The 24,750-nt window shown below is 39.5% G+C and overlaps 1 protein-coding gene across 4 annotated transcripts in view; it reads left to right on the top strand.

The window, feature by feature from the left end:
- Nucleotides 1–21: 21 nt before the first annotated feature.
- WWC3 (WWC family member 3) overlaps nt 22–24,750 on the top strand; it is a 99,226-nt gene continuing 74,497 nt past the window's right edge. For 2 of the 4 annotated variants that reach the window (XM_064407724.1, XM_064407723.1), the window contains exon 1: nt 166–515. In XM_064407724.1, coding sequence (XP_064263794.1) covers nt 307–515 — 209 coding nt within the window. In that variant the 5' untranslated portion in view covers nt 166–306. Of the gene's footprint in view, nt 516–911; nt 1,054–24,750 lie in introns of those variants that run through there. The other 2 variants (XM_064407725.1, XM_064407726.1) reach the window with 2 other exon arrangements.

The raw sequence follows: 24,750 nt of genomic DNA, 5'->3' as shown, positions 1-24,750 counted from the left end.
TCGGGCCGGGATCGGGGGCTGGGAGCCGGGGCGGCGCGGGGCAGGTCCCGGGCGGGGTTAGGAAGCGCGGCGGGGCTGGTCCCGGCTTGGAGCGGGGCTGGCGCGGGGGAGGATGAGCTCGGCGCGGCGCAGCCGGAGCCGCCCGAGTCCCGCTCCCTGCGGGGCCGCCTGTTAGTGCTGGAGGAGGAAGAGGAGGAGGAGGCGGCGGGCGGCCGCGGCCCGGGCGGGACTGGAGCTGCCCCGGCGGCGGGCGGGGAGCGGCTTTCGGCCGGAGCAGGGCGGCGGCGGCCCGGCGGCGGAGCGGCCATGCCGTGGTTGAGCGGCGGGCGGCGGCGGCGGCAGCAGCAAGCGGCGGCGGGACAGGGCGGCGGGCCGGCGGCGGGCGGACAGCGGGGCCGGGAGAGCTCGGAGCTGCCGCTGCCCGCCGGCTGGGAGGAAGCGAGGGACTACGACGGGCGAGTCTTTTACATCGACCACAACACCCGGCAGACCTCGTGGATCGACCCCCGGGACAGGTACGAGTGAGACAGGGGGAGAAAGAGGGCCTGAGTCCCGTTCACCCGGGGCCGGGCCCATCGGCGACATTTTCCTTCCCCCGTCCGCGGACGCCGGCAGGGTGTGGGCGGAGGTGCTGCTGCCGGCGGGGCAGTCGGAGGCTCCGGATCTGCGGCCCAGAGTGGGGGCTCTGTCACACCGGCCCTCCGCTGCCCATCGCGGAGCAGAGCCTCCGCCCTTGCTGCTGCTGGGTTTATCGGAAGTGTTAAATGTTAAATCTGATCCAGAAAAAAAAAAGAATTCAGGCTTTCTGCCCCCCACCTCCTCGCGGTGGGTGCTTGGACTAAGCGTTGTCTAGGTGCGGGGGAGATGGGGAGGCAGGAGCGCTGACACCGCCTGTGTTTATACTCCTCGCGTACCGGAGCAGCCCCGCTGTAACCGAGCGGCTTGGCCATCCTGATTTATTAGCCGGGCTGAACTAATTGGCAGCAGCAGGCTGGAGGCATGCTGGAGTAATTTGGTAGATTACCTCCTCATAAAAGATAACGCTGCGTGGAGGTAAGCAAACCGGGAAATTCCTGCACTTAATTTGACAAATACGCGGTCTGCTGCAAATTAGCAGCAAAATTCTGCAGCTGCGTGGTGTCCGGGGCAGCGTCTGCTCGGCCCGGCGGTGCGTGGGGAGAGCGAGTTAGGCCTTTTCTTCTCACTTAGGGTGAATAAATACGGGCAGGTCTTAGGCTTTAGCAGAAATGCGTTCTAAGCAGTATTTAAGCGTCGTAGCTGAAGTCTGGTGGAAGCGTGGGCTCTGCTGCGGGTGCTGCCCAGTAAAGGACGACCTCGCTTCAAAGCGGTCGCCTAAAAATTTCCACGCGGAGTTAGTGAACACAAGTGTCAGTATTTTAGGTGTCTGCGAAATAAGAAACATATGTCTCTGTGTATGCTTTTCTATATTAAACAATGTTTTTATAGTTAGTGAAAGTTGGACAAGGACAGTTTGAACCTCAGCCAGAGAGAGCTACCTTGCCAGAAGTATGCCTGGAATGTTAAGCAGGCCACAGAAACATTAAGCACAGTCTGGGTTAAAGACTGTAGTAATTTGAGAGATTCCTGTCGTTTTGCACGACAATGCATAATTGTTTAAAATGGCCTAAATATTTACCTACCGGATAATGTTTTATCTCATTATGTGAACGTACTTATGCGTGCACGTATTTTTTTGCTGAGATGTTAAGTATTTGTTAATATGCTTTAGACAGCACTTTTTTTCAATGTCAGAATGCATGTACACGTTGTTAGGTTACTTTTGATACCGTGTTGTAAAGGTAGTCCATGTCTGTTGCTTCTCTGCATCTCATCCTTTCCATTAAATTTCAGAGTATGCGGTTTTGTCTTCTGCAGTATCTTCTATACAGACAACAACAGGAATGATTTAGCCATTTACTACAGTGTTAAAATTGGCCTACTGTTCAACTTATGTAGTATTGCTAAAATTATGGCTCCATGTTTGGAAGAAATAATTGAAATGCCACACGTTGCTTGAAATTTTGTCTAAATACTTCACTCCAAGGTTTAAACTTAGATCTATTTTTCCCGTTGGTTAAGAACAGGCTGCAGAGCAGAGATCGAGATATTTGGATTGGGGCAGATAGAAAAGAGATGGTGTTTTCATGAGCACATTATCAGTAGTTTGTAGAGAATTCAAGTACCAGGAGCTGGTTCTATGACCGCAGAGTTAATCTCTGGTTGGGAATAGACCACTGTTATTGTTTTAGTGAGATGTCCAGACATCTGGCATGGCAGAAAGTGACCAGTCTTTTTGGGTTTCATTGCAGTTATTCAGATTCCCATGGGCAGCAGAAAACTAGGAAAGGATCAAGGTAGTTGTTTTCTGAGGAAGTTTAGGAAGGAAAGGTAAGAGCAGCAGTGAAGTGGTATTGAAGCTGTGTTTTTGCAAAAAGTGGTTAAGTAGAGGGTAAAATAACCTACTTGTGTTATATGTACCTCAGCATTATGAGTTAGGCATAGAGTGATAAGAGTTCAGCCCCCCATTTCTGTGTTTGAGTGGTTTTATTTCTACCCAGGAGGAATTGGACAAAGCTGTGAGACCTCAGGCCATGCTGCACTTGATCAAGGGCTCTGAGAATCAGCACCTCCAAGCTTTCCTATGGCTAGTAGTCTGTAAGCATCCCCACAGGCTTCTCTTTCCATTTAGCTGGCACTCAGTAGTTTGTTTTTTGTTTTTCTTTTCAGGACTCCCCCCTGAGATTTCTGAGCCTTTTGTATAGTTTGGTTAGTGAATTTGATTTGAAATAATTATTAAATTAAAAATCCCACCACAAAACAAAACAAATTTCCCACCCCTCCCCCAATGTTTTTCCCATTGAAGCCAAAAAGACAAAGAAATGCTAATTGGAGAAGTGCTCTATAAAGGATTCTGAAGTTGGGGAAAGAGAAGATGATGAGGGTAAGGGGGCAAGTCAGAATAATCAAGACTGAGAAGGGATAAAGGGCTCATAAGTGGATACCTTATGGTTTTCTGTGATAAGAAAAACGAGGTGAAAGAGTGATAAAATGAGCAGATTTGAGAAGGATGTTCTCTTCAGTGAAAAATCAGTGGTTGGGTTCGGGAGGATGCTGTGTTGCTCTGCATGGATTGTGTATAATGAATGGATTGCGGATGGTGGTTTAGCAGATCCTGTAGATCTCAGACGGGAGCCATTCAGTGCATGTTTTAATCTCGTGGTAGCAGTCGTCTTTTATCTTAATAGATTGTAAATTCTTCAAGGCAGGGAGCTGCCTTTTTATCTTGTGTTTGCACAGTACTTGCTACATTGAGATTCTATTCAATAACGGGATTGTAAATGAATTTATGAAAGACTGACGGTGTTTGTGGTTGATATTGATGATCCTTGTGGCACTGGAGATCTTACTACTGTTGCTGTTTCTTACAAGACAGTTTTCAAGTGATTAGAGCTTAGAAAAAATTCTTGGAGTTTGGCAAAAGCTTTTGAGCTCATGAGTCTTGCTAGATTTGCTGTATGTGGAAACTACACCTAAAATACAGTGTTGGTTTTTTTTGAATAACTAGGGAAGAGGGAGTCTTTCAGCTTCTTAATGTGACTTGTCCTCGTGGTTTAAAGATTTGAATCATATTCTTTTGGAGTGGGGATTTTAGACTTGGGTGGTGTAGGAGTGTTTTTGCATGGAGAAATCACCCATTTGGACCAGTTGGGGAAGAATTATAAAATCAGTATGGGCTTGGTGAAGATCTAGTAGGTTTTTTTAGCAGCTGCAGGTAACTTCCTGCAACATGGACTGCTGGTACTGGGGATTTTTTCTGTCCTATGTCCTCATTAACATTGTAATTCTGAGGCCTGATAGCAGAATGATGTGAGCACAGGAGGAAAACCCTGGCGTTGTAGAAGAGGTGGCTTGAAACAAGGAGTATGGGATCAAATGGTGTTGGCCCTGGAACTTGACAGGGAAAGGGGTTAATTTGGTAGGTTTTGAAAGCAAAGCAACCAGGAGCTAGGGGTAGAGAGAAGGTGGATGGTACCTGAAGTCTGGGAAGAAAAAAGTAGGGGAACTGGACTGGAAACCAGTAGAGCAGGGAGCAACAGGTAAGGAGAAACTGGTCTGGTGAGGGTTCAGGGTGTGAGGCTGTGAGGCTGTCAGCTCTTTTCTGTACATGGAACCCTGAGGGAAAAGAAGAAACACTGGATTTGGATGAGGAATCTTCAGGGTGAGAAAATACCGCAAGGGGCAGTATGCAAAGCCTAGGTGAAGAAGGGAAGATGACTCAAAGGTGAAATATAAGAACTATGTGTGAGATGTAAGTATGGGGGTCAAGAAATGTAAGATGTGCGAGACAGGAGATTATTAAAAAGTCAGAATTGTAGAGACTGGAAATAAGCAGGAAAGGCTAATGGATTTGAAATAAGGAGTCAAATTGGCAAAGTCACTAGCGGCAGGTGTCTGTTGTTTGGAGTGCAGAGTAGAAATGTTTTAAGTGAGTGCTGGGCAGGAAAGTCCAGAAGTGCTGACTGCTTTTTGCTGAGCTATTTCAGGACTCCTGATGATTTATTTGATTTTAATAAGTGTCTGTATTACCCAGCTAGTTGACTTCTCCTGTTGGGTGAGACAAGTCTGCTACTACTGTTGTGGCCTCAGTTGTGGCAAGTGGCACAACAAGGTGTTCAAACATGTGCTCGTGTGATCCTGCATATTGCGATTTCTCTTTCCCCAGACTGGCTTTACAAAGGAATAAGAAATCGTAAGTAAGAAGCCTAAATAAAAAGCATATTCATGTCAGATATTCAAATCCAGAAATTTCCAGACTTTGGGTCTCTTAGCTACTGCTTGTTTCATATTAAAAGAGCATTTTGAGTGACAAATTATTTTCTCATAACTTTTCTTGCTTTATTTGATGCATGTAAAGGAGCAACTCTGAGGGCAGATGGGAGAGCTGTGAAGTGATGAGAATTGCTTCTTTTTGCCCAAATTGGAAGATGGGCCTTTAGTGAGGCAAAGGATCTTTTGATGTGCCACCATGCCATAAGATTAGAAAGTCAGTGGCCTCTTTGTCAAGGCAAGAGAATAGTTCCTAGTGTATTGGAATTTATCAACTACAGTTGGCAGTATTCAGCAGTCCAAAGACAATCATAGGAAGCATTAAATTTTTCTCAAAAATAGCATTTTTCTGGGTCTGCCTTAAGCCCCTGTACTGAGAGTTACAATTAGTGACATTCATTATTGCATTCAAATAGTTATATTCCAAAACATCAGACAGATGAAGACAGCAGTATAGTGAGTACCACTGCCATTTTTGAATGTTGCCTTCAGGTTTGTATATCTTTTCATACTTTTCTTGTCTACTTCCTGTTTGTTGTGTTTTGATGTTCAACTCTGTCAACTTGTAGTTTTGTTTTGAGCTAATACCATTTGTGGAATGGGAAGAAAACAAAGTGATTGTTGATCATTACTTTAGTCTTCCCTAGGCAAATATTTCAATGACTGGACAAATTTAAATCATATGCTGTATTTGACTATGATGCAAGTTGTTAATATAAAACATAAAATGAAACATGTAAGGTACAGAAAGGTATTTCTGGAAGTGATTCTTTGAAAATGTTTAAAGTGGAGCAGAACTGTTTAAATACTAATTTGATCGTGATTTTCTAAATTTGCTTTCTAGGCTGTTGTTACCAAGCTCGCAAGAGATGAAGAAGCTTGGAAAGGAAAAAAAAAAGAATGGTTAAATGAATATAGATCTGGAAAATATGCTCTCCCATGGGAGGAAAAGAGTTGAATTTATTCAGTTGAAGAGGTGTTTAAAAAGTGATTTGAGTACTTTTCATAAAAAGAGATGATACTAGAGACTTCAGAACTCTTTTAGGTAGATTTGTAATAGCATCTGATAGTCAGAAGTTAAAACCAGAAATATGCTATGATTTTAATCATAGTAGATATTAGATGTCAGAGTAGTTTTTCCACTCCTTTATAGCTAAAATCACCTACTTTTTTCCCCAATTTAAGTCAGTTATCATTTGAAGTTATATTGTTTATGAGACATCAATTTTTACTGCCTCCATTGCATAATATATCATTTGACCTGTATTTAAAATATATGTAGGCAAATATATCTCATAAGGATTGGCAGAGCAGCCATCCTTCCATAAGAAGGGGAGAGCTGCTCTATTTGGTTGTTTCTCTTTATGCACCCAGGAAGAAATCCTATTTATTGTCATTACTTCAGGCATCTAGGTCACTGTATTTGCACCATTTGCTTACCTCAAGTTGGCAATACAGTGGACTTGATAGAATTTATATAAAAAGCATTGCATATAAAACAATATTTGAGATCCAGATGTTTTGAATTTTCTTTGTAAATGTCAAGCCTGGATGCAGCCACAGCATGGATGGGAAAGCTGTGCAGCTGTGTGGACTGCTCTCCTGGCATGTGATGGGAATACATGTTGCAGCAAATGGTGTTGAGAAAGGGCTACAGTGCCCTGAGCCTCTCTGGGCAATGTGCACATATTTGTACTTAAGCTCTTGTTTGGACTAATTCGGTAATATTTTTAAGGGCATGCTGTAGCTGACATTTGTTTTGAAAGCTTCACATATATGTGTGCTATGATAGATCTACTTCTGTGCCTTTCACGAGGGAGATAAATTCATAATTTTTTTCATCCCATCTGGTAGGTCTTCAGACAGATATTTAGCTTCATATTGTGTGAATCCCATGAAAATGTTTCTGATTAAGAATGAATGAAGACACAAGCATCCTAGAATTAATGTTACTAGGTATTACCTAAGCTCTTCAAGCTGAGTCTTTTGTTGGATTGGTAGATTTGGATTAGGTCTTAACATGTTGCAATGTTAATCAGCTGATTCATGTAAATACTTCTAAATTACTGCTTTCCCCCCTCTCCTCCCTTAATCTCACCTCTCTGATTTAAATCTTTTAAAAAAGTAACTTGATTTCAGAATTATATTGCTGCTGGAAAAGCAGTGCCTGTATGAATTGAGCATTCATGTTTTCTTGAGATTTAGCATTATTATAAATGAGTGCTACATCTCCAGTCACTGAGTATTATAAATGTTTAAGTAGTTTTTCAGTGTCTTGAAAAGTAGAGGTAGAAGGCATCCACTGATTCTTCCTAAGATAAAAGGTTTTCCTTGTAGCACAATAATAGTGATTTATGGTTTATTTAATTGGCTTTTACTAGTTAAAATACATATCCTTTGAAAATCTGTCTTAGGCAGCATAAAATTTCAAGACCTAATGCATGTGTGCTAAAAGCATCAAAACATCTATTGAGCCACGGAAATCTCATTAACAAAAACAGCCACCGCTGTTAAGCTTCTTGATATTTTGTTAAAGGTGAAGGGGTTTTTTTGTGTGTGCAGTTTTTACCTCTTAATGGAAGTGTTTTCAGCAATTAGATATGTGATGTAGAAACCTGTCTTACTGTATTTGTGTGCATGCTAGAAAAAACTAAATTAGCAGTTGTGTGTTACAGCAATGTGATGGCACATGTTATGAGGGCTGTTTCTTGAAGGGTTCTGTGACATGGTATTGACTCACATCTGTGTTGGGTCTTGCAAACTGAGGAACCCTGTTCTGTTGGAACTTGTCCATGCTTGAACCTGTCAGAGAAGGTACTTTGCTTTTTATATATATATAAATTAGTGTGTATCTAAGTTGGTAAAGACATAGTCATTGTTTTTATTGTAATTAAACTGCACCAGGCATTGTAAAAAGAAAATTGGATGTTAACATTAGCATATGTTCTAAAGGATATAAGGAGGGAAGTCTCTGCTTTTCAGGATCTGCCATGTGAGAATGAAAGATTTGAAATGTCAGAAGGCTAGGGCTGGAGTTTTAGTTCTATTATCTGGAGAAAAAAAAATCCTATTTAGGCTTGGATGCTAGTGATTAGCTTGAGAGATAACTTCATGTTTTTAGCAAATACAAATATAGTGACAACACTGTGTAAACATAAGAACAAATGACATGTAGGCAGTAAAAAAACTTAGAAACTTATCTATAGTAGAGCCCTGTTAACAAGCTTCGCAGAGGTGCCTGTTAAATATAATGTTGATTTATAATTTTGTGTTGTTTGTTGGAAGGTAGAGCTTTGTAAAGTTGTAGGTGAGGCCAAACGGGGCTATTCTGTTGATACATTGTTGAAAAAAGCAAAACTAATACTTTTCTGCCTACAGTTAAAAATAGAACTTCCTGAATATCTTATCTGCTGCAGATGTGACAGTTCACATTCACAAGCAAAGTCAGCCAGTATTGCAGCTTTTAAGTAATCTTCAGCTTGTTTCTGGTTGAAAGAAGCACGCTAGAGAAAACACGCTCTAGGTATTTTTCCTACCTCGTTGCCTGCTGTGGCAGGGCAGGGAGCACGCTCAGCAACATTTGGCAATACAGTGCTCTTGAGCTAATAATTCCCTGCTGCCAAAACCAGTAATGTCTTCCCTGCCAAACCACATGGTCTCGCACCTCTCTTGCCCTGGTGCTCTTGCTTATCTGACCTTGCAGTAAGAAAAATGAGAAATAACCCCAACCTAAGCAGTATTCAATGTCTCTTTTTTTTAGGAAGGGTAGTATTCAGCTGGTTTAGTTCCCTAAGCTGACTTAACCTTTGGGGCAGATGGGTATTTAAGTGGTTTATGTCAATTAAGTTGGATTCAATAAAGAATTGGATTAGGCAAAAAGTGATGAGTCAGTTTAAAACCTTCTTTGAGTAAATCCTCTTTGTGAATGGCAGCCTTGACTACTGATTTTTAAAATACTCCCATAGTAAAACAGTACATCTCTAAACAAGCTTCAAGTTTTAAAAGGAGGGGAATCAGTTTTCAGACATAAGATAGATGTTTAAAGGCCAGGAGAAGGAAAATAGGTGTCAGAGTCAGTTTTTTAGAGCAGCAGCACTGAAGTGGCTATTAGGAGGTGATAGAGCTGCGAGTAGCAGAACCGATTTGGGGACTGAGCTTGTGGTATCATCACCAGCTTGGATACACTAAAGACTTGGTGAAGTCGCTGGTGAGACTGCCATTGCTCACAGGGAGCAAAGTTGGTCTGTGAGGGAATTGGACCAGATGTGTGTTAGGAAAGTGAGTATAAGTTCAGGTAGATGTGGGAAGGATCTTGGCAGTGGAGCACCTCCAAGGAAGATCTCAGTCAGGTGTAGAAGTGTAGGGTGTGTCTGAGGAAGGGATGGAGCATGAAAAGGCATGTCAAGGTAACAAAAAAAACCACAGGGCAGCTATTTGGGTGAATTAAAAGGTGGTTTTGTCACCAGCGTTTCGAGTGAGAACTGGTCAAAAGATCATTACAGTGCATCTGGGGAATTTTTTAAGTGAGGTGAGTGTGTACAGGTGGAAGTTGCCAAGTCATAGAGGAGGAGGAGGTTGTAAATATTAGGATTAGATGAACAAGATTTTTGTCTTTGCTTGTGGAGAGGAGGAGGGACTCTGTGTTCTTTTTCCTTGATACCAATCTAGCCCATTTTGTAAGAATAAATCATTCAGTTCTTAGCTAGTCATTAGTAGCAAGGAATGGGGGTGTAGGCTTTCTTCTACCATGGCACGGGGTCTTGGTCATTTCTTATTCTGTCCCCAGTAGGAAAATTAATTTGAGCATAATACAATGAGAGTGTGCTAAAAGGTTGGCAAGCCATGATCTGTGACTTTACTAGCTGATTGAATTCTTCTAGTTAGCTATTTAATACTGTTACCCACCTGGTGAGTCTTGCTCTAGGTACATGTTGTATGATCAAATAAGCTGGGATGTTTCTCAATTTGTTTCTCTTCTTTCTGTGGGCGTTGGTTGGAGTAGGGAAAGGCTTTTGCATCCAGTGATGAGCTTGGTGGTCTTCCCGTGGTTTGCAGGATGAAGGCAGTTCTGTGCTGTACTGTTCACACTTTGGCTGAAGGAGCTGGTTGCCATCAAGGGCTGAGTTAGTAAATATCAAAACCTAAAGCAACTACATTTTTTTAATTTTTGTTTTCAAAGACTTTTCTATTTCAGTATATTTAATTGGCAGTGGGACAAAAATGAAGTGCAGCGATATCAACACCCTTGAACCAGCAACGGAGAATCAAAGGCTATCTTTCATAGCATTCTGAAAGAGTTATTTTCAAGATGAAATATCTATGGAGAATCTTATTGAAACTATTTTGACTTATATTGTACTTACGCTGAAGCTCTTTTGCACAATGAGTGATTAGGATTCTTTGTGGCAAAAACAAAGTTTGGTATCGAAGCTGAAAATATAGCATGTTTCAAAATTGATTTATTTAATGTTGGATTGCAGTTTAAACAGCTGAAAATAAGACTTAAAAAGCCATCATGCACAACATTTTCTTAGAAAGCGGGACTTATCCATGTTTGGGAAAGCAGCTGAAGTACTGCATAATTATCTAATTCTATAGCATAAACAAATTGTGACCCACTTCTCAAAGGTGGAGACAGTCCAAAGTTACTTGACTTGAACAGCAATTCTATGAGTGCTTAAAAGAATTACAGAATAAAAAGTGTGCTGCTTTTTTTTTTGGGGGGGCAGTCTAGGGACAGTTAGGAGCTTGAGAAGAATTGTACATGTTTGGAAATAACTGTTTGAACACTTCTGTGTCTTTTGTTTCCCCCAGATTACATCTTTTGGATAAGACTAAGAATCACAGTATTAAAGATATGATGAGGCACATAGGTAAAAATTCTTGAACCCCAAACTTCAGAATAAGTTAATCACAAAACCCAAGAAATAATTGATTTAATGACAGTTATGCCTGTTGGATCACAGGTCAGTTTTAGTAGCGTCTAAATAGTTTTTAACACTATAATTGATGATTAACACAAATTAACCTGATGATCATCTGTTAGAGATAGCATAACTGACCTCTACTTCATATAGTTAAAAAATAAATTGGAGGAAATGATTTGAGATGAAACTACAATAGGTAATTTGTCAAAATTTGGTTAAAAAACATGTATATTCATATTGTGTGTTTGTATCTGCTTGTTTTCAACTGTATGCAGTGTACTGATTGGCAACATTTGAAAAAAGCGTATGCTACTCTGTGTTGGTTTGACTTGTCTTATTTTTGCTTTTCTGCCAGCTCATAGTTTATTCAAGGGAAAGCCTAGTGGTGCTCTTGTGGTTGTGGGTGTACTGAGATTTGTGATAAACAAGCACCATGTGCTCAAGACTCTGCACGGGCATTTGAATACTACTTCTGTGCTTAATGTGGCTGCTCAGTTGGGACAAATTATAGAATTATTTTTTTAGAAAAATGTTCACTAGTACCAGCTTGAAGAAAGATGGTTAAAAATGTTGTGCTTTGAAATGATGGGCTTGTTTATTACTTTTCTTTGAGATTCCTCTCAAGTAATCAAATGTAATCCATGCCTCGATAGATGCACACCTGTGAGCTTCCATTTTCTTATTTTGATAATGCTTCAGAGGCTGAATTTTTCTATTAAAAGTACTTTGACAATCCATTGTAGCCTGTTTCTTAATTGCAATTTGATTTTGATGCTTATGTCTCATCTGTATGGCAAAATACATAGTTTTAACTAGATCTTCATATTGCACAAAGGTTTTAAAAAAATTTTCCCCAGAAGGAAAGCAAAAGCATTTTAATTAAAAATGGTAAGGTATTTTTTATCAGCTGTATTTTGTGTGTGGACTGGTTGCCATCATTTTGTGTTGCCTGTTGGGGAACTTTGGGAGTAAATGTCATGTCATAAGGAGGAATATCTGTTGTGAAAACTTCTTTTTGATTTCACACAGTTCTCAGCCCTTGGAAATGCAGCTTAATGCATGCATGGTCCAATACTTTAATGTCTTTGTTTATAGCCAGGACTGCAGAAAGAAGCAACTCTCCAGTTACCTCCATTACCTGCATAAAAAGTGGCTGCAGCGTGTATGGAGTTCAAGAAACAAGAGATTTCTTAAGCCTTTTGCCTTAGTCAAGGAAAGCACGTAGAGAGATGGAAGGAGAGGTCCTAGAACTTGCCTTCATTCTTTCTTTTGTGTTGTTTGTATTTAATAATCTTTGTATATTGAGTCATGTGTACTGATGGACCTGAACAGCTTCTTGATTTCTCATAACAATGTGCAATGCATGGAATTTAAGAAGTGTTTTCTTTGATCTTAGTGAATGGCTAGTTTCAGCTAAGTACCTTGGAACTGATCTACAGTGTGAAGTATAATTACTGTTCTTGAAGTGTGTTACTTAATGTCTTCTATTCAGGAAGATGATGTTGTTGAGAGAAAAATTAAGTGCTGAATGCTGCGTACTTGTCTTAAGCAGAATTACAGTGGTAGGTTGGTATATTTTGGTGTGCTCTCTATGGGTTGTTATGTTTTGGTTTGTTTTAATAGAGTACAGCTACAGTTTTTTCCCTCAAGAAATTGTGAAATAAACCCTTTAATTTTTGTTAAATAAAATCTTTTCCTTTACTCCCTTTTTGGGGTAAACTGTCAAGAGGTTTATGATCAGGCTGACTCTTGGATTCTGATAGATTGATGGTGCAATGAAGATACTGTATTTCCAGTCCCAGGAATTATTTTCTTACTGTAAAATAAACTACTTTGTAAATTCCTGGTTGTCATCTTTAGTAGTTTTCTGTATGCACTTACATGAAGTTTTGGTGAAGTGTTACAGACTTCTTCAGTGGGATGTGATAGAAGGCTTTTGGAGCAAAGAGCATTTTTAATCCATGAGCAAGTATCCAAACACAATTGTGTAGGAAGGAGTATGTAAGTGGTCTGTACTATGTCATTCAATCATCTGAAATTTCAGGCAACTTAGCATCTACAATATTTGTTTATGGCTATAATCTCAGTGCTTCTCTTAGTAAGCATGATTCTGATTTTACATCTTTAAGGTTGGAGTTGAGAAATGTTTGTGGGGAGTGATCCATGGAAGGTTTGCTGAACCATGATTAGTTTTGTGATGTTTTTTTTGTTGGTTTCAGTTTTTAAAGAAAAGTCATGGTAGTGTTTCCTGTACGTGGCTGTAAATGGCACTCAGAACATCCTTACTCTTAGTACTGGCTCTGTTCTTAGAGATTCAAGTCCTTTTAGGAAATTACCAGCTAACTTAATTTTTAATACATTTCCAGAAATGGCTTCTGGAAGTTTTGGCATAGATTTTGATATCCCAGCTTTTTTTGTCTTCTTGGAGTGTGTCATGTGCTTAGAAAAAAGTCTTAAGTTTTCTCAGAAGAAAATATAAAAAAAACCTTGAACATTTCTTGGAACTTAGATGTAAACTTGTTTTAATGCTAAGCTGGATTATAGGGTGCATTTTTATTACTTAATAAAAGACAAAACAGCAAGTGATTCATATGAATGGAGATAGATGAAATTTTTTTTAAACTAGTTCATAAAATTTGTGACAATGTTTAGGAGATGGGCTGAATAAAGCTCCGGTGGAAAGTAGTTAATTTGTGCAATCATCTCCCACTGAAATACCAATACTTGCATGTAGAGTGAGCTCTCTTGTAATATTGTATATGGGAAATTATTTCTGGGAGTAATCTTGTATATCTGTCTGTGCCTGTTGAGGGCTTCTGTTCAGTCACAGCGATGATGTAGCTGATTTTCTTCTTGGGACATCTGCCTGCTGGGAGTGAGATGTGTCCTGTGTTCTGTCTCATAATCTGCCAGACAGCCCATAAGCAATACTGCACTTGCATTACTATTGATAGGACTCAGTTTGGATTCTTGAGTTAAAGACTCTCTTTTTCTGTTTTCTGACTTGTACAAAAATTTTTGGCCCTTACCTGTGTCTTCTGCAAAAAGTATCTGAAAGGGAATATTGGTAATTTATTTTCTTCTAATGTGGAGTGGGTTCAGAATTTTTAAAAAGTTTTGTTGCTTTAAAATACAGCTGCCTCATTTTATCATTAAAACATACGGTAATAAATTTCTGGAATATCTCCTTTGGGGTAATTATGTTTGGTATGTGAACATCTGGAGTTTTTGAAGTTTTGCACATATGACTGTTTGCCCACATGGTCCTTAAGATATTTGTTTTATTCTTTCTGAAGTGACTTGATAAAGAAAAACATGTTCATTTTTTACTTGAATCACAACTGTAAGTTTATTTTCTTTACATTTGGAATCTATGGAGCATTTATAAAAGGCTTTTCTGTTCTCTTTAAAATACAAATTACTCTGTGTCCAAACCTCTGGTTCCATTTGGAACACCCTGAAAATACAAATAGTGTCCTGACTGTGGAAATTTTCTCCCTACTCTCCAGTCCTTGAATATGGTTCTTTAGAATGCAAGTCTTTTGAGATCCTGTGTTCATTATTTTCCTGTCTTTTGCCTTTTTATGTAGCTTATTAAGAAGCTTATTTTTTAAAGATCAAGACGTAAATACTGATACCCATATCCGAAATTTCCAGGTTTTCTGTAAAGAAAAAAAGCAGATGTTATACAGACTAATAGGCTCTTAATGTAATATTAGTATGTGATGTTAGAAGTGAATTATTTCCCCTTTATTGTGATTTCTTTCTCAAATTAGGAATACATTTTTTTTCTCCCCATTAGCTAAGATGGTCAGTTTTCCAGATTTTTACAAGAATAATTTCAAAACAGTTGTGACAGCACTTCAGTTAAAGAATTTTTTACTGTTTTAAGGTACTACACTTGGTAGAATTTGAAATACATGAGCTTTGTTGTGCTTTTGGGGGTTTAAATATTTGGGGTTTGTTTTAGAAGATGGAAATCTGTGCTATGAATTGAGTGCTAATACAGGAGATTTTCCTTGAGTCCATTTTATACTCATTTTATATACTCTGTGTATGCTAGGCAGGCACACTTTTAAAATGTTGGGGGTTTTTTTTCATGGCAAAAATAGCTTGCAGCTTATTGAAAAACAAGGCAGACCTGTGCCTCAAAATCCAAACGAAACTGCTGCTTGGATGAGGCTCTAAAGAGGGCATTTATATGTTGTGGAATGAATGGCATGCCTGCACTAACTCCCGCAGGCCGGATATTTCCAAGGTATGCGCCTTTTCCCCTTTGGATCCGAAGGTTTCTCCCTTGGCAAGGTCTGAAGGACCCCTGGCTTTTGTGGGGAGGATGAGGTGGGGAGTCGGGGCTGGCAGGGGAAGAGTAAAATGAGCAAGGTGACTGTATGTGTGTGATGCTTTTTTCTTTATTTTCCACCCAGACTGCCCTTCTTGTGCTTTGTGAGCTTGTGTTGTTTTTCTAATCATTGTTCTTTGAACAGTGTAGTTAGGAATTTCCTGTTCACGTTTTACTACAATGGTTTGTTTAAAATGATAGACCACAGTCTTTCCTGACCTAAAACTAGATTAGCCTTGAATGTCGAAAAGAAGTTGGACAAATAAAGAGGATAGGCTGTATTTGCTTATGTCATGGAGAGAGGCCTTTTAACCATGGTCTCAGTTGTATCAAATACCACAAGTCATGTTTCTTAAATATTTATTAAGACAAATAAACATAGTTATTGTATGAACTGGCGGGTCTCCAAATTTCTGTCTCTTTGATTCTCATGGGTGGGTTGCTTTTAATCAGGAGAAGTATTATTTAGTCAAGACTGATATCTACTGGATTACTGAATCCAGCCATAGCTCAGTTTTCTCATCTCCTTTGCTTTGTTACATTTTTAAGGGCAACAAAATAAGCTTCAGGAAAGTTGAAGTTTTAAAATACTAAGCAGCAAATTTTGGGAAATACATTGGGTGCCTGTGATAAGGAAAGTTTAGTATAGTCTTTTTATGTACTGCCATATGCTTGCTTTCAGATTTTGGAGGAAAAAATCTCCCAAGCCCAGCACTGTTAGATGTAAAATGAATTGAAATATCCTTATTATACAATTTAAGTTTATCTAGAACAGCTTCTTTGTATAACACTGCTAATCTGTGTCAATAGTGCACACCTAAAATGATGGAATAGTACAGGTGATAAGGCTATTGATTTTTATCTGGAAAGAGATAAAATTTCAGTGTTAAAAGCAATATATGAACTTGACTTTGGGCTATTTTATGGAAAAATACTGTATCATAAATGATATTATGGTGTGGCACAAAAATTTTATTCAGTTTTAGAGGAATGGCATATTGAGCTGCCCGAGTTGGGTACTGAAGTCATCAGTAACAAGTGTCAAGCTCATGAATATACACTTTATACATTGCTCTTGGGTATTTTTAATGCACGATTTGCTGTGACCATGTGCATGTGAAATTCTGGTAAACCTGCTAAATCACTTTTTCAAGATGGGAGATGTCACATTTGTAAGGTTGTGGAGTCTCTAGCTGATATGACACACAGGCATGTCATTACAAGGGTGTTGCCAGTTAAAATACTCAGCTGTTATGGTATTTCCAGCTTAGCATCTAACTTTGTTCCACCCAGCAAATAGTCACATAAATAGGACTAGCTGTGGATTTTTAAAGGAAATATTTAATGTATTTTTAAAGAAAATAACATTTGGAAGGAAAAATATTTGGGTAGCTTGTCTAGGGTAGGGCAGGGAGATGCCTTGCAGGGTACAGAGTTTGATGTGCTGAAGAAGCTCTCAGTAGAGGTTATATGGAAAATGTTACTGTTTATAGAAATCAGGTATTTCCGTGAGTACCGGAACTGGTGAAGTTTGGTTTCCTGTGGGTTTGAGTCTTACGGCTGATTGGCTTTGGAGTCCGGGAAGGTGAAAGTTCTGTTGGATGCTTTTTGCCTTTTGTTTGGGCTGTTTGCATTCACTTGCTTCTGAACAGATTTTCTGGTACCTGGTTAGGTGTGAACATGTGTTTCTCACTTTCCATTAGACCTTCTACATTCATAAGCTTTCATAGGTATTTGAAATAGGGGGTTTCCCTAAAATTTGAAATCTCATCAATGGAAAAAAAAAACCAAATAGACTTAAGTCTATTACTTGTGTTATTAATAAAAATCACATATCCATATTTTTATAGGAGATGGGACTATGAGCCCTTGATTTATCTTTTTTTTTTAAATGACACTGTTGTTAGCTGATTTTTAGTAGCCAGTTTTGTTTGAAAACAGAGCCAATTCCTAAAAACCAAGTGATGCTTTTACCTATTAAATGGTAGAAATACATTTTGAGATTAGTGTGCCAGATTTTGTGGTACAGACTTGGACTTTAATAATTCTGTGTGTATGTGCAGTGGATGCACTATTCATGCACAAATGAAACAAAGCATTAGATTTAATTTTCCAGTATAGCTGTTAGGCTGAGTTGTGTGTGCTTTTAGGTTTGTTTTCCTGTATGCACAAGCAAAAAGTGTTGTCTTGAGTGGAGAGCCAGAGTCCTGCTGAAGGTTTATCATTGAGATTCCTGCTATTAATGTACCTCCTGGAGCTGTTAGCAGTCGTTTTTTTGTTCATAAGTATCAGAGATGTATTATGTGAAATACTGTCAAGGGCAGTGGGTGCCATTAGTTTCTCTGTCAGCAAAAATTGTTCGCTGTAGTTTTGACCTTTGTGAAGCACAGGTTTTCTACCTGGAAAAGCTCAGTAAGTTAAGGTGTGAGTAAACAGGGCCCTCAATCTTCCATATGAATGCTTTTTGTGTAGCAATACAGGTGAGTAGTTTATTCCACTAGATGAAGTAAGTGAGGTGAATAAGGTGAGTAAGCAATTTCATTATGAGACGCTGTCAGTTGTGTCTAAATGCTATGTTGCAGATTTGGCTCATGCTTTGAGCTGGTTGTGAGCCAGTGGCTGTGGTTAATTCATCACCAGACCTGAGCTAACAAGCCCTGTGTAGGCTAGGTTATATTAGATGGAGCTCTGTGCCACACTGAAGTATCTGGAAGCTGTACTCATGGGAGCCACAGCAAAGCTGTTTTGAGTCTGCTGGAAACATCCTGTGTAGACAAATGTAGAAGTGTTTGTGTGAGGTAAATAATTTATAATATGAATTTACAGTACCTTTACTGTGATGTTACTTTCTTTACAGAAGTCAGTTAATATTATTTTCTGTGAGCTGTAGGCTCTAGTTATTTCTTCTGAAGTTGTATTTATAAATAATGCATAACATCTCTATTATCATAGGATGTATCACCAGTGTTAAATGAATTGATAATGTTCTTGCCTCTTGCAGTAGTATGGCATCTTATATATAATAAAGTTATATTAAGCAAAGATCTTTAAAATAAAGCCATGACTTCATGAATATTTCTAATATGATCCAATCATTTGGAAGGCTAAGTTGAATCTTCCCACTTCTGCGCCCTGAAAGGAGCTGGAGGAGCACATGCTGTGATGCAGCACAGCAGCACTGCCATGGTGCTCACAGAGATGCTGCTGGAGCTCACCATCCTTCTGTGGAACAGGCTGGCTATGGCTCTGGAGGGCTCAGACTGCTCCCAGTACTGTGAAAAGGCATTTATGTGCTTACAGGAAAGAAAAATGCCAGAGAAGAAAATGGAGACAGTACTAAGAAAGTGTTTTTGTCATTGTTTGGAGAGTTGTATATTGTATACAGTCAAAATTTACCCTTCCAAAAGCTTGCAGTTGGCAGCAATGTAAAGGGAACAGTGCACTCGGTGCCATTAATATGTGTGTGCATGGGAGAGCACATGCCTGATCTAAAAGGTGTGTTTGAGAATGCTTTTGTAGTTAGCTTGTTTTGGAAATTAAAGATCAAAGCAATGTAGGTTCAAAACAACAGAACAATGTGCTGGGCTTAATTGTACAAAATACATGAGGATGAACTGTTACTGAGGGCAAGGCAAGTTCATTTTCATGGTTACTTTTGAGAGAAGTAAGAAATTACTTTTATTTTTATGGTGGATCTCTGAAGACAATTATTTCTTTTTTTCTTCTCAACATTGATTTTGATGGATGCTAAAAATTGCTGGAAGAACTTGTCCATTCTTACAATATGTTTAATACCTATTAAATTAAACCATGTGTTAGAACAAGCTACTATTTAAAATGGCATTTTTGTAATTAGTTTTCCTTTTTAATACCAATTAGAGTCCATAAACTTTTTTTGTTTACTTTTATGCTGTTCTTGGATTGCATAAGCTGTTACATTATGAAATTGTTTTGGCTCAGTTGTCAATAAACTGTGTGTTATCCTTTTAAGTATTCTGAATTTGTATTATGGCAACAGCTATGTTATCCTGTCCTTTGCTTCTGTCAGCACTCATCTTCTACAAAGAAGAAGTGTCCCTTTTATGTGTTTGCTGGAATTTTGAGAAATGCAGATTACTCAATTGGTGGAAATGTGTGTTTGTGCGAGGGTGCCTGCCCTCAGCATCATTTTAGTGCCACCTCTGAAAGCAGTGTGCTTTGGTAGTTGATGCATTGCCTTGCATGGTGCTCTCTTTAGAAAGTTTGGGCTTTGGTTTGTGGGGAGTGGGTGGGATTGGTGTTCTTGCCCAAATCAGCATTCCACTTGAGGCTTGACGGGTGTCTTAAATTGGTGTATTTGTTAATGCTTCTTTGTTGAGAGGAGTTAGGGAAAATTGTCTCCATAAAACTAATTTTTGAAGAAATTAGAAGCATCAAGTCATTGTGAGTAAGATGCATTGCTCAATATATGGCCAGAGGGTAAGAGGGGGCCTAGACCAGTCATATCTGTAAAATTCAGGCTTTCACTAACATGCAGCACAGCAACAGGGTTTAACTGGCTGTGAATGATGTTCCTTGCCTCAGAAAGCTGCTTCAGAAAACCAAACAAAGATGACCAGATAGGCTGAGAAGACTTGCTGCAGAATGGTTGTTAGAAACACTTTGTCAGTTGCATAGGGAAGGAAGAGATTTAATGCAATATGATAATAATTTATTTAACTGGTGATATTTTCATTATATTCTAATCAGAATTGTAGGGCAAAATTGTCAGGGAAGTTAATTTGAAGACAATAAAAATTTAAGTCTTTCAACTACAATGAAGAGTAGGGAAGGGATGGACGTTTGCTTGTCTTACAGATTCTGTCTTTAGTAGTTCCTTGTTGTGCTGTGGCAGTATGAATTCAGAAAACCAAATCCTGTGAATAAATCCTGTGGATTTCATGCTCTGGGAAGAGCAAAGAGTGGCTATGTATGTAAGCATCTGGGTTCACTTAGGGGAAGTAAGGCCTGCAGAAGGAAGCTTAGATGAAGGGTGATGGCAGAAGAGAGGCTTTCCTGGCAGCAGCAGTCTAGGAAATGGTGAGAAAATCTCTTCAAATTATTTGTTCAGTTGTGGCATAAGCTGCAGGATGGGGGAGGAAAGAGGGACTGCTCCTGTTTCTTTTTCCACAGCTGTCTTGGAGAGGCTTTCTTCTTGCTTAATAGATAATGGTGAAAGGTTTTTAGAAAATGACAGAACATGAAATTGTGTGGAGAAGGGAATGTAAGAGTCATTACCATGTTTTTCTGGGATTTCCCTGTCAGGCTTGTACGCTGCCTTCCCATGCGCCATAGTTTCCCTTTCAGTTCACTCAGGTTTCCTAATAGCATTTGAGAAGCTGGGGTAAGTTTTGAAGTCCTGCTCTATTAAACACACTTGAGTCACAGATTTTTCAGCACACATCTGGAATAGCAGTTGTGGTTCAGTTTGCTTCATGCCCTCCTTTTACTGGATCTCCTGGAGCATTGCTCATCAGCCCAGCTAAGCAAGCAGGCTTAGAACACTTCTGAAAAATCCACTTCTGTGGATTTTTTTCTCTTTCAGGCTACTCAGAGTTTGAGTCAGTACATCTTTCAGTAACTGGAAATAGCTAGTATTGTCGGGAAAAGTTTGTTACCTATCTAAAATTTTGCTGATGAGCTCCTAAGTCTAGGAGACAGTCCTGCCTACCATCCTCACTTCAGAGACTGGGAGGGCCCCATTGATGGGGGCATACTCTTGCATATAAGTAGTTTTGAAGAAAATAGGTGCATTGGAGTTAAAGAAACTGAAACTTTATATTCTTCCTCTGCTAGTAACACAGAAGGCTGGGAAATGCAGGGAACAGTTACTCTAACAAGATTTTGCATAATTTCTGTGAGCAGATAATTTTCTGTATTTGAAGTAAAGGAAACATATGTCCCTTCTGCTGGAACTTAGAATTCTAACATGTCAGACATAAACCCCATTCTCTTCTGAATGCATCTATCCAGCCTGCTTGTTGCTTAGTACCAGACAAACCTCGTGGAAATGCAGATGCTTTTCTTTACCTAATTCTTTTTTTCCTGCTGTTCATTTAATCTGCATTTCTGATGTCTTTGTGGCTTTTCTGTGGTTGCATGTGAGCAGGTGGTTTCTGTATTAAAGATAGACTTGATGTTATATGAGTAAAAGAAGCTGGGAAGAGATTTAAATGGCAATTACTATGGAAAAATAATGTTTAGTGAGTGTATAGTTGAGGTTATGACTCAAAACACAGTAGCTTATTTAATTTCCACACTTTTTAAAATAATTGCTTGGTCAGTCAATCATTTTATGTATTTTAGTAGTTAATTTTCTTCATGAATGCCTAGTTATGTCCTGTGCAGATCTTGTGTTTGAGTTTATTTGGTATTTTTTTAACAATGTTAATGGATAAATGTATTAATTAGTTGATTCCCAAACATGTTATCTATGTCATTATCTTATGTTGTTAGGTCTTTACCTTTCATGAGCACTGAAAGAAGTATTCATATTGGGGATTGCTCTTCCAGGGGGCTACAGTACCATTGTCTAGCAGTGCATATTCAGAGGTGCTTTTGGGATTTTAATTTTTCATTTGCTGTATACTTGAGTTTCTCAGAAACTTTTGAAATAGACTGTATTCTTCTTCCAAACTTTAGATGGCTCTTTAACGTATGGATCCTGGTGCTTCAGTGTTTTCTTCCTGAGAAGTTTTTGTGATGCATCTGTGTGGTTTTTTAATGTTCATTAAAATTGAATAGCCAAGCACAGACCAAGCATTGTAAAATGCCAGAATTCATGTGTGTGTCATCATTGTTGTGAACCTGTCTTTATGTGGCTGTTCTGATTTTAACTGGGTGAATTTTTCGGTTCTTCTTTCTTGCCCCACCACCCCCCAACCTGAGTGAGGCTTAGTGCAAGTTAGGCTAGTGGTTTGTTATGAATAGTAGATCTTGCTCACCACATGCCTTTTTTACATTGCCTCTCTGCTCGTCTGATGGTAAAATAAACTCCATTCAGTATCCATGGGACCCCCCCCCTCCCACAATTTGCAACTTTCCCTTTTCTCAGTTACTTTTTTTGAAATTCTGGTGAGTGAAGCATACCTGCTCTTTACTGTCTGGTCAGATGAGTGTTAGAAGTAGCTGCGCTATGGAGTGATGGGATTGTGCAGGTTGGGGCAGCAAAGGGAGACACATTGGAAGGCAGCAGGGATATCTCCAGTTCAGTGGTACCAAGCTGTTAATTGAGCTTTCATACAAAACTGGAGGTGGGATTTATGGTATAGTTGGAGTGTAGAGCGCAGAAGAGAACAGAGCCATGTGCAGTCTCAGAGCTGAGGGATGTAGAGGCTGCTTTGTTTCCCCATCCAGCCAGATAGTCTGTGGCCTGTTCACACTACTGCAGGTCAGTCCCTTCTGTTTGGGCTCTGCTGTTAATCTTCTTCCTTGTGTATCCTACTTCTTTGTCTGTGCTTCCTTGGAGCATTCATTGCTTTCTGATTGGCACTGTCTCTTCTTCGAGCGCCTGGTTCCCATGTTCCTCATTCTTTCGTATCCCTTTGTGTCTGCTTCTTTTTTTTGCTCCATGATGTTCAGGTGCTAACAGGGGATGTATTGAGGCTGGAAGGAGAAACTGACTTCCTAGTCTCTTCCTGGAAGGAGCAGGGTTGTACTGGAATTGTTTTTCTGGAGCTGCTCCTTGCAAAAAAAAGAGGAGCAAACCTCTTGGATGTCCTGAACACTGGAGTTGAATGGCTGTGTGGCCGAGAGATCCTGAGAAGCTGGAATGTGTTCAGTGGAGATGAAATCTGCAAAGACCTGAGCTTCCGTGCTTCACAGAGTTATGATGAGCATGTGCAACGATATTCCCCTCTTCAACTCCCTTGTACCATCACCAGACTTGAATGTTTTTTCTTTGGGAATGTAGGATACCTAGAGAATTCGGATCCCAGGGTTAGCCATGCTGAGGTTATCTGGGAGACTGATGTAAGAATAGAAGCGGGGGGTGGGGAGGGACGGGACAGCATTTTTCCTGTTCTTCATTGTTTCAACTAGCAGAGCTGTTTTAATTGACTCTTACAAGGGTTGAGAAGGAGGCACACCCTGAGGAGGGAGAACTTCAGCCAAGGCAACTCTACTCTAGCAGAATAAAAGCAATAAAAAGTTGCCTAATGAGTGAATGCCTAACGAAGCATACCAGACTTCCTAATGAATGGGTGGCACTGCTTTATAGTAATGTGCAGATGTTATAACATCATATTGCAGCAGACTTTAGATTTTTGCTACTTTTTGGTTGTTGATACTCAGTGCTTCCAGATAAAGAATTCAGATGTTTATTCTGCAATGTACATTTTTTTCAATATTTACAAACACTTCTCTTGTCACTATGGAAGGTATGCTCTAGGTCACCCATGAAGTTGGGCTAGATGCAGGGATTACCAGCTGAAGTTTTGTGGTTTGTAGTATGCAGGAGTTGGATTAGATGATGACAGTGACTTTCTGACCTTAAAATATGGACCTGGACAGCTGGGGCCACTCTGTGCTGCCATGGTGGAAGTTAGGGACTTCCTGTGGCTGAGTTCCTCAAAGGCTCAGGGCAGGGAGGGAGGGAGCTGAAGCTTTCTACAGCTCTTAAGCTTTGCTTCCTAGTAGTGGAGCTGCTTTTGGATATGGGGGATTGAGCACTGCGCACTGAAAATATCTGCATTTACTAACTGCAAAGGAATGCATAAATATAGAAAAATATGCCAGTACAGCTTATTCCCAAAATATGTTACTATGTGGTGCAAGGGACCTTTGGGTGAGCAACATCCAAAAGGAGACATTGGAAGAGATACTTCCACTTCTAGAGAGACTTGTCATTTACAAATGATAATAATAATACAAACCACAGAAGCCAGTTTCCTGAGTTGCTGTAAATGTGTGCTTTTAACACTCCTTTTCTAACACAAATGTAGGAAGCTGGCAAAGCAGCTATTTCAGTGCTCTAGAAAAGTTTAAAGTGAAATAATCTAAGGAAACGGAAGCCTCTATTTTTAACCTTCTCCGTCATGGGAGATGGGGTGGAAGAAGAGGAGGCCATCTATTGTTGAAGTCTCTTCAATATCTTACTGTAAATTTAATCAGATTTCCACTGCTGTTTTAATGAAGTGGTATTCGTTGATGTTCAGTTATGTTCAAATTAAGATCACTGTAGGTTTGATGGCATGGTCAGTCTTCTAGAATTTTGCCTTTTCTCCTGTTTACTGGTTTTTACTTTCCCATTTTCTGTTATATGTGAAATTTTATACTGTAAAATAACTCTCAACACTGCTTGTGCTGTTTTATGGTTTGATTTATTTTCATATATTAAAAAAATAAATTTCTGAGAGTTCGAAGTGTTTTTTTACTTTGGGTTTGAACAGATTCTTTTAAGGTTTTTTTTTTCATACTGCATTATTATAATTCATTAGAAGTATGTTATTTCACTGGATTTCTCTGGATTTTTTCACAGAGTATTTTTTATTCTTGTCTATATGTAAAAGCATGAAGTTATGAGTAATTCCTTATATTACTTATTGGGAACTACTTCATTAGTCTAACTGGAAGCTCAGATATAATACATTGTACAACTAGTGGCAGCCATAGAAA

Source organism: Passer domesticus, chromosome 2 (genome assembly GCF_036417665.1).
Source record: "Passer domesticus isolate bPasDom1 chromosome 2, bPasDom1.hap1, whole genome shotgun sequence".
Lineage (NCBI taxonomy): Eukaryota > Metazoa > Chordata > Aves > Passeriformes > Passeridae > Passer > Passer domesticus.
Note: the sequence above shows the minus strand (reverse complement) of the source record. Positions and strands in the feature narration are given on the sequence as shown.